This window comes from Staurois parvus, unplaced genomic scaffold (genome assembly GCF_062004578.1).
Source record: "Staurois parvus isolate SC_StPar_1 unplaced genomic scaffold, SC_StPar_1.0 ptg001782l, whole genome shotgun sequence".
In the NCBI taxonomy this organism is placed as follows: Eukaryota; Metazoa; Chordata; class Amphibia; order Anura; family Ranidae; genus Staurois; species Staurois parvus.
This window is the reverse complement of record NW_028319578.1, coordinates 166,623-176,754: the sequence shown is the minus strand read 5'-3', so window position 1 is coordinate 176,754 and position 10,132 is coordinate 166,623. Positions and strand designations below refer to the sequence as shown.

General features: G+C 46.7%; 1 protein-coding gene across 1 annotated transcript; it reads right to left on the bottom strand.

The window, feature by feature from the left end:
• Positions 1–3,191: 3,191 nt before the first annotated feature.
• On the bottom strand, positions 3,192–5,196 carry LOC149434308 (uncharacterized). Its single transcript, XM_089663839.1, has 2 exons — positions 4,684–5,196; positions 3,192–3,365 (listed from the first exon to the last, which is right to left on the bottom strand). Exons 1-2 carry the CDS (start codon positions 5,194–5,196, stop codon positions 3,192–3,194), a joined length of 687 nt encoding a protein of 228 aa, XP_089519965.1.
• Between the last annotated feature and the right edge of the window lie 4,936 nt (positions 5,197–10,132).

Sequence of the window (10,132 nt, the reverse complement as noted above, 5' to 3'; positions counted from 1 at the left end):
GCTACTTTCTTTTTCTCCTTTGGATTTGTTTTTGGCCTCCACCTTGTTCTACACCGCGACCCGCCTGGCCACCTTCCACCAAAGTCTTCTCCACTGCTATGGACTTGACCTTCTTTGCTCCAGATCTATGGGCTGTTTCCGAATTGTTCTGGTCTTCAATGAACAATGAGATTCTTCTGACCTGGGGTGTGTTATGTAGACAGACAAATCCTCTGCCCCCCCCCCCCTTTAATTACTATGGACTACAGTTACAGCATTGTGGAGTGCCGATCACAATCACATTTTTCACTTTTCTTCCTTTAAGAAATACACAAAGAAACCAACACAAAGTACTTCTGACACGCAAGCTACGTTTCATAGCAACAAGGTACTAACTTTTCATGGTCTAACACCATGCAGGACCCGTGCAGAATGTAGAGAACTGAATACAGAACTACGCTCCCCCACACTTCATTAATCACTTAAGCTTTGGGTGGTTTTAACCCCCTTTTTTTCTGCTATTCAGCACTGAACTACTTCACCTGGTAACCACGCAGTCATGCAACATTGTACCCAAGCTTTTTTTTCAGCGGAAATATGGGGGGATGCAGTTCAGGCACCTCTACAACTGAATGTAGGTCATGACAAGGGGTGCTGGGGTGTGATGGAGGTCTATTGATGCTAGCGGTTGGGGATCTATTGTCACTGGACGGGGTCTATTTTTGCATGGGGGTCTATTGTTTCTGATGGTGATTTGCATGTGTAATGTGTGTAGAAACAGCAACTTGTAGTCATTGGAAGTCAATATGGCAACTCTGGAGCACAATTGGTAGACAGGGACAGAGCGTTGTCGCCCTATAACACCCCGAACAAGGACCTTCAGCATCCCCAGGTACTATTTTAATGAAAGCTGCAGATTTAAAGGGTAACACCACTCAGGGATGTCTTAAAAACATCATGGGCCCCTCGGCAAAGTAATGCACTGGGGCCCCTACCAGCCTGCCCCAACTTACCCACTTACTTTCAAAAATGAAAGTATAAATAGTTGAAATAATAAAAAATGAATTTATTAGTACTTTCAATAAAATGTATTTTAAACAACAAGAAAACATGCCATAAATCAAAGACAACACAAAGGGCATATTGGGGGGGTGGGGGGGTCTGACGGTGGGGGATAGGCAGTAGGCAGAAGGGCACAGTACAGGGGGGTTAGGAGGGCACAATAATGGGATCAGGAGGGCACAGTACAGGGGGAGTCAGGAGGGCACAATACTGGGATCAGGAGGGCACAATACTGGGATCAGGAGGGCACAGTACAGGCGGGGTCAGGAGCTCACAGTACAGGGGGATCAGGAGGGCACAGTACAGGGGATCAGGAGGGCACAATACTGGAATCAGGAGGGCACAGTACAGGGGATCAGGAGGGCACAATACTGGGATCAGGAGGGCACAATACTGGGAACAAGACTGCACAGTACAAGGGAAGTCAGGAGGGAACAATACTGGGATCAGGATGGCACAGTACAGGGGGGTCAAGAGGGCACAGTACCAGGTTTAGGAAGGAACAGTACAGGGGGGTCAGGAGGGCACAATAGTGAGATCAGGAGGGCACAGTACAGGGGATCAGGAGGGCACAATACTGAGATCAGGAGGGCACAATAGTGAGATCAGGAGGGCACAGTACAGTGGGTCAGTAGGGACAATACTGGGATCAGGAGGGCACAGTATAGAGAGATCAGGAAGGCACAGTACAGGGGGGGTCAGGAGGACACAGTACAGGGGGGTTTAGGAGGGCACAATACTGGGATCAGGAGGACACAGTACAGGGGGGTCAGGAGGGCACAATACTGGGATCCGGAGGGCACAGTACAGGGGGGTCAGGAGGGCACAATACTGGGATCAGGAGGGCACAATACTGGGATCAGGAGGATACAGTACAGGGGGGTCAGGAGGGCACAATACTGGGATCAGGAGGATACAGTACAGGGGGGTCAGGAGGGCACAATACTGGGATCCGGAGGGCACAGTACAGGGGGGTCAGGAGGGCACAATACTGGGATCAGGAGGATACAGTACAGGGGGGTCTTCAGGGCACAATACTGGGATCAGGAGGGTTCATCAGTCCAAAGAAATCCACTGCAGCTCCCCACTGAGAATGAAGTAATCTCTGCAATTTATAAAAGAAACCGCAGAGGGCATCAACTAAGTGAAGTTAATAGGAAAAGACTTTATTAAAAAAATCACAAGTGGCAGTTCACAGACTGAAGGTAAAAGCATGTGATCCCCACACTGGGTGGATTACATGCTTTCACCTTCATACATTCTGTGAATGTTTTTAATAAAGTATTTTCCTATATGCTGCACTTAGTTGGCACCCCCTCTGCTGTTTCTTTTATATATTGTGCAAACCTGGTAAGCAGCCTAAAGTGACAATTCTGCTCCTTGCCAAGGGGCCCATGATTGTACTGGTCACTGGGCCCCATCATTGGTGTCAATGGGGGGAATTGTGCCACATCGTTGGTATCAGTGGGAGGAATGGTGCCCCATCATTGGTGTCAGTGGAAGGAACAGTGCCCCGTCGTGGTGGCCAATGGGAGGACTTGTGCCCCATTGTTGGTGTCAATGGGAAGAATTGTGCCCCATCATTGGTATCAGTGGAAGGAATAGTGCCCCATCGTGGGGGCCAATGGGAGGAATTGTGCCCCATCGTTGGTGTCAATGGGAAGAATTGTGCCCCATCATTGGTATCAGTGGGAGGAATAGTGCCCCATCTTTGGTGTCAGTAGGAGGAATAGTTCCCCATTGTGGGGGCCAATGGGAGGAATAGTGCCCCATCATTGGTGTCCGTGGGAGGAATGGTGCCCCATCATTGGTATCAGTGGAATGAATAGTGCCCCATCATTGGTGTCAATGGGAAGAATAGTGCCCCATCGTTGGTGTCAATGGGAAGAATAGTGCCCCATCGTTGGTGTCAGTGGGAAAAATTGTGCCCCATCATTGGTGTCAATGGGAAGAATAGTGCCCCATCGTTGGTGTCAGTGGGGGGAATTATGCCCATTGTTGGTGTCAGTGGATGAAATACTGCCCCAAGGGCCTGGCAAAAGCAAGCAAAGGCCCGCATCTGGCCCCCTGGTTGCAGTTTGGAGATCACTGGTGTAAATCAGTATGCAGGTTACACCTGACGGCTTATGTATGCGATACGAAGTTAGTCCTTAGCCATAGTATTGGTAGTTGGAGTAGTAACTTCGACGATATTTCATAGACAGGGCGATCCAGCAGATGTGGGCTCCGATGCCCAGGACAAGGGCTGCCATGTTCAAGCTGAAGGTTGTTCGGGAATAATGTGCTGCCAGGGTGGAGTCTCTGCGTCTCACGGCATCCCGCGTCTGTAAAGAGGAAATTCAATTCTTAAAAAAATGAATATCAACTGTATGTACAGCACCCTGCTGGCTCCTCCCACCAGCCACGATCTGCCTGCATGGAGAAACACAGAGACCCAGTGATGACTTCATTGGGTCCAAAATAAGGTATGTAACCCCTTGCCTACAGGACACTAACCTGCCCCCCCCCCCTTCCTGTCCCGGCAAGTTTTCAGCTTTCAGTGCTGTTGCACTTTGAATGACAATTGCACGATCATGCAACACTGCACCCATATTAAATTTTTATCATTTTTTTCACAAAAATAGAGATTTCTTTTGGTGGTATGTTATTCACCACGGGGGGGGGGGTGATTTTTTGCACTATAAATGAAAAAAGAGCAGAACATTTGAATAAAAATGTATTTCTTTCAGGGGCAGACTGACAACTCATGGGGCCCCCGGGCAATAGGGGATCATGGGGCCCCTGTGTCCTTGCCCAAACTCAAAAAAGCCTATGAAAAAGGTACCAGGGGCATCTCATGGTAATTTTTCTCCTTCACTGATGTGCGTTGATGAGGCTGCACTGATATGCAGCAATGATGGGTATGGATAGGCAGCACTGATGGGCACTGATAGGCGGCACCAATGGGCACTGATAGGAACTGATAGGCAACACTGATGGGCGGCACTGCTGGGCACTGATAGGCAGTTATGATGAGCACCACTGACTGTTGGCACTGTATTTACTTTGTGTCATTGGACACAGTTAATCATGTGGAAAAAGGCCGTAGGACACAGCGATCATAGACAGTGCCGGGTGCGTGCCGCTGGAGGCGTGCAGGGGGAGCACAGGGGGCGCATTATGAGAGGAAATCATATGATGCCCTCCGAGATCTGGACAACTGCACTGTAGCCATCATTCAGCTATAGCGTGGTTATAAAATGGGTAATAAATATGGAAATCAATCCTCCTCTTCTCAGGTCCCCTGGTGGCAATCCTGGCTCCTCCCCCCTTGTCGAGTGCCCCCATAGCAAGCTGTTTGCTATGGGGGCACATGCGTGTGCTCACTCCCAAGCCAGCTCTGTGTATCCATAGCCCCGTCACCTATTCCCTCCCTACTGGCTGTGATTAATTGACAGCCAATGGCTCCTGCTGCTGTCTCTGAGCCAATGAGGAGAGGGAAAGCCGAGAGATAAGAAGATAAGAAGTTATCTGCATTCATATACTATAATCAGTTTTTAAAAACTAATATTCCCATTACCAATAAATGAATAAATATACATTGTACTTTATATAGAATGTGTACTGTGCCTTATAAAGAAGGCGCCCTTGCCGTGTGCCTACCTTAGATGAGAATACAACGGCCACAATCCCAAGAATGAGGTTGCAGAAAATCAGGTTCATGACAGACCAGGCAAAGTAGTCCTTGTAAGCCGGCTGGGGAAGGACCATCATGTTGGGTTGAGTCGTTACAATGACTCCAGGTTGAGGTTGGCTACCACAGTATGTTGTTTGTACGATGCTATAGATGGGAACCTGATTGGGAGCATGGACCAGTAGGCCAGATGGAATGAAAGGGTAGCCCTGTGGATTTGGAGAGGAGCCAGGAGGATTGGGAGAGTAGCCGGGTGGATTGGAAGAGTAGCCGGGTGGATTGGGAGGGGAGCCAGGAGGATTGGGAGAGTAGCCGGGTGGATTGGAAGAATAGCCCGGTGGATTGGAAGAATAGCCCGGTGGATTTGCAGAATAGCCCGGTGGACCAGATGGACTGGGAGGGTATGCTGGTGAGCCATCAGGATTGGGTGGATAGCCAGCAGAGTAAGCCGGGTTGACAGGATTAACCTCTTGCCTATTCATTTCATTGATGGAACCAATGTCTCTTTCCAGAAGATCTGGTATTGACCCCAAAGGTCTAGTGTCTGCAGACCACGGCACCCAAGTCTTCTTTCAGTGCCGGAGTTTGGTGTCTGCTCACAAGTGGATAGAACCGATTCTTGTATATTGTATTATGTACACGTAGTCCTCAGCCCCACCTTTCTTTGGTCAACATACGGCATTGCCAAACACCTATCACTGTAGAGACTTGACTTGGATAGTGGCACAGAACAAAAGAGGGATTAATTGGGGAATACGTAACTGTTATTCCAATATCAGAGCAACCTAACAAACTGCAGAGGAAATTACGGGCTCCGAGTCATTACTACAGATCATCGCCAGAAGCTTGGCCTGATGTCCTAAAAACTGTCTGAATTGTAGTGAATTGGTTCAAAATGAAGATAATCTTGTATAAATGACGCGAATGGCACGCTCCAGAAGGTGTGACCACCACCTACTCAGCGCTCTATAGAAAAATCCTAGAGAGATGACAATGGTGCATGTATGTTGATTTCCACTCACCGGCCACTTTATTAGGTCCACCTTGCTAGTACCATGTTGGACCCCCTTTTGCCTTCAGAACTGCCTTCATTCTTCATGGCATAGATTCAACAAGGTGTTCCTCAGAGATTTTAGTCCACATCGACATGATAGCATCACACAGTTGCTGCAGATTTGTCGGCTGCACATCCATGAACTCTCGATACAAGGCAGGATGGATCCATGCTTCCATGTTGTTTACGCCAAATTCTCAAGCTACCATCTGAATGTGGCAGCTGAAATCCAGACTCATCAGACCAGGCAACGTTTTTCCAATCTTCTATTGTCCGATTTTGGTGAGCCTGTGCGAATTGTAGCCTGCAATTCCTGTTCTTAGCTGACAGGAGTGGCACTTGGTGTGGTCTTCTGCTGCTGTAGCCCTTCTGCTTCAAGGTTGGACGTGTTGTGCCTTCAGAGATGGTATTCTGCATACCTTGGTTGTAACAAGTGGTTATTTGAGTTACTGTTGCCTTTCTATCATCTCCAACCAGTCTGCCCATTCTCCTCTGACCTCAACAAGGCATTTTCCTCCACAAAACTTCCACTCAATGGATATTTCTCTTTTTTGGACCATTCTCTGTAAACCCTGGAGATGGTTGTGCGTCAAAATCCCAGTAGTTGCCAATTTATTTTCCGAGTCGCAATGTACAGTATAAAAGGTTATATACAGCTTCCGAGAAAATGATAGACATAAGCGCGGTTGACGTGATCAACTGATCGAAAGAGACAAACGGACATTGTGCAGGATTGTGACCCGGAATAAGAAAACAACTGCTGAAAAAGTGACTGCAGTGCTCAATCTCAGTCTTCAAAAGCCCACGTGTGGAGGGAACTCCATAAGCAAAACATTCACTGGCGAGATGCAATTGTGAAACCACTAGTGACCGATATTAATGCTCAGAAGAGGAGAGAGTGGTGCAACACCCATAAATGGCGGACTATCGATCAATGGAAGACTAATATGGTCCAATGAATTGAGCTTCACATTGTTCCCAACCACCGGACGTGGTTACATGTGGCCAACGCTGTCCCAAGCTTACCACCAGGACTGTCTTGTGCCAACGGTAAAGCATGGTGGTAGCTCAGTCATGGTTTGGGCAGCCATATCTTGATATTTCTGAAAGCCCCATCATCACCTTGAAAGGTAGAGCCAATTTTGCCTGACCATGTGCACCCCCTTCGGGTGGTTTCCTGAAGACAGCGCCATTTACCAAGACGATAATACTCCAATTCAGACACCTGGTGTTGTCAAATCGTGATTTGACAAGCATGCAGACAAATTCTTGCACCTTCCCTGTGCGTCGCAGTCACCGGACCTCAATATCATAGAGCCACTATGGGCAATTTTGGAGAACAAGGTTCGGGCTCATTTTCCGCCTCCAGCATCTCTGTGAGAACTGATACAATTTTTGCATGGAGAGTAGTATCAGATTCCACCATCCAAGACTTATATTTGTCAATTCCCAGGAGAATTCAGGCCATTTTGGATGCCAAACAAGGTCCAACACCATAATAATTTTGTTCTTTTACTCGGCGTTTCCATCATTTTGTCTAACCCCTGTACATTCCACATTAATAATTATGCTACCAAAATTAGTGTGTGCTGCAAATTGCCTCCAGCATTGTTTCTTCTTGCTGGAGGCCACCATTTTGCTGAAGCCAAGATCCTCTGAGCAGCAGTAAATCTTTAGGCTGTCGGCAGATCTGTCTCTATTTTTTTTAGAGAGAGTAGAACAACTGAGCATGTGCAGAGCAGGGTGAGACAGCGTATTACTGGACTTTAAACTGTGTAGGCACCAGGGGTGGACTGACAACTCATAGGGCCCCTCGGCAATAGGGGACCATGGGGCCCGTCTCCTTGCCCAAACTCAAAAAAGCCTATGAAAAAGGTACCAGGGGCATCTCCTGGGGCCTCCTACTGACCCCGGGCCCCGGGCAGTGCCCGAGTTTCCAAATGGTCAGTCCGCCCCTGGTAGGCACTTATTTTTAATGGTTTACAGAAATATATCTGCAAAAGGGGCCAACATAACGTGATTTATCAGGACTTCATTTTCTGACTTCACTTAATTAAGGCCGGCCATACATGGGTCAAAAATCGACCAATTTTTCGTCTGAAAATCGGACCTAAGAATAATTGACCAATTTTCGCTCTGTTAGTGGGTCAATGGCACCAGCTGATTTTTGTGGTTCCTCCCCGTTTTGGCATTTTGGAAAATTCGTGAAAAACGGCCGATTTTCAACTCAATGATGGTCAAATCGTACGATCGTTTTTCCGAAAAGAATATGCGCCATGAGCCGTGACCTGGGAGGAACAGAAGTTTTGCCTGTGTTACGGGTTGAACTTTATGACTCGGTCGGCCGATTTTCTAAATCAATGATGGCGCCATCGGATTACCGAGAGAACAACGTTTCCAATTTTCGGATGAGGAATTCGAAGCATGTATGGCCTGCATAAGGCAGATAATACATGTAGCAGCTACTTCCTGGAATCCATCTGCCCTTAGGTTAGGCATGCAGGCAGGAGGGTGTGCTTAGCTCAGAAAACCCTTCTTCCCCTCCTGATGATTCCTGGGATGTATGACATAATTTGCCTAGGCAGGAAACCAGCATGTAAGGTAATAAATAAATAAATAAAAAAGTTTAAAACAAGTAAATATAAAATTATTTCCCAGCTAATAACTAATAATAACAGCATAAAAATAGTCAAAAATAGTAAAAACAGTCAATGTTGATTGAGAGAGTGAAGTTCTGCTTTAAAAGGTTTTAGTGATTGCATTCACATCTACTTTACTGAAAAGCGGAACCCTTTTTTTTTTGAGTTCACATTGAGATCAACATTTGTTACAGCAAAAGATACTGTATTTCAACAATAATTTTCCTGAAAAAAAAAGTTACATTGTTGCTATTCAATGTATAGAGACTTACAAATGTATAAAGAGGTATAATAAAACAAAATAATGAGTCCCTCTACTGGTCAAAATGTAGATGACAGCAAATAGCTGTACCTTGAAGTGTAATATACACTATATTATCAAAAGTATTGGCCCCGCCCTCCAAATCATGTGATTCAGGTGTTCCAATCCCCTCCATGGACACAGGTGTATACAATCAAGCCCCTAGGCATGCAGACGGCTTCTACAAACATTGGTGAAAGAATGGGTCGCTCTCAGGAGTTCAGTGACTCCAAGCGTGGTCCCGTGATAGGTGGCCACCTGGGCAATAAGTCCATCCGTGACATTTCCTGGCTACTAAATATTCCACGCTCAACTGTTAGTGGGATTATAACAAAGTGGAAGCAACTGGGAACAACAGCCACTCAGCCACCAAGTGGTAGGCCACGTCACATGACAGGGCGGGGTCAGCGCATGCTGAAACGCACAGTGCGCAGAAGTCACCAACTGTCTGCAGAATCAATAGCTAAAGACCTCCAAACTTGGTGTGGCCTTCAGATGAGCCCAACAACAGTGCGTAGAGAGCTTCATGGAATGGGTTTCCATGGCTGAGCAGCTGCATCCAAGCCTTCCATCACCAAGTGCAATGCAAAGCGACGGATGCCGTGGTGTAAAGCACGCCGCCACTGGACTCTAGAGCAGTGGAGGCATGTTCTCTGGAGTGATCAATCATGCTTCTCTGTCTGGCAATCCAATGGACATGTCTGGGTTTGGCAGTTGCCAGGAGAACGGTACTTGTCTGACTGCATTGTGCCAAGTGTAAAGTTTGGTGGAGGGGGGATTATGGTGTGGGGTTGTTTTTCAGGGGTTGGGCTTGGCCCCCTAGTTCCAGTGAAGGGAACTTTTAAGGCAACATTTTGGACAATTTCATGCTCCCAACATTGTGGGAGGAGTTTGGGGATGGCCCCTTCCTGTTCCAACATGACTGCCCCCCAGTGCACAAAGCAAGGTCCATAAAGACATGGAGGAGCCAGTTTGGGGTGGAGGAACTTGACTGTCCTGCACAGAGTCCTGACCTCAACCCCATAGAACACCTTTGGGATGAAATAGAGTGGAGACTGCGAGCCAGGCCCCCTCCCCCGACATCAGTGCCTGACCTCACACATTTTTATAAATATATCTGTATATCTCCTAGATTGTAAGCTCCCAGGATCAGGGCCCTCCTTTCCCTCTTGTATTGAACTGTATTGTTGCTGTATTGTCTCCCGTTATATTGTAAAGCGCTGAGCAAACTGTTGGCGTGATATAAATCCTGTATAATAATAATAATAATATATATATTCTGCAAGTTGAAATGCATTTTTTATATATTACAAAATATATGAAAAATATTTTTGAAAATATGTATTTTTTTATATATTCCTCAGATTTTTTTCAACATTTTTTCTCAAAAAAGTCATTTTACCATAATTTTTTTAATGCATTCC

What these genes read in the sequence shown, in the direction of transcription:
- LOC149434308 (XM_089663839.1), bottom strand. Translation starts at nt 5,196, where the DNA reads ATGAATAGGCAAGAGGTTAATCCTGTCAACCCGGCTTACTCTGCTGGC. An exon ending in CCGTTGTATTCTCATCTAAG is followed by an intron (nt 3,366 to 4,683) that starts GTAGGCACACGG and finishes TCCTCTTTACAG; the next exon opens with ACGCGGGATGCCGTGAGACG.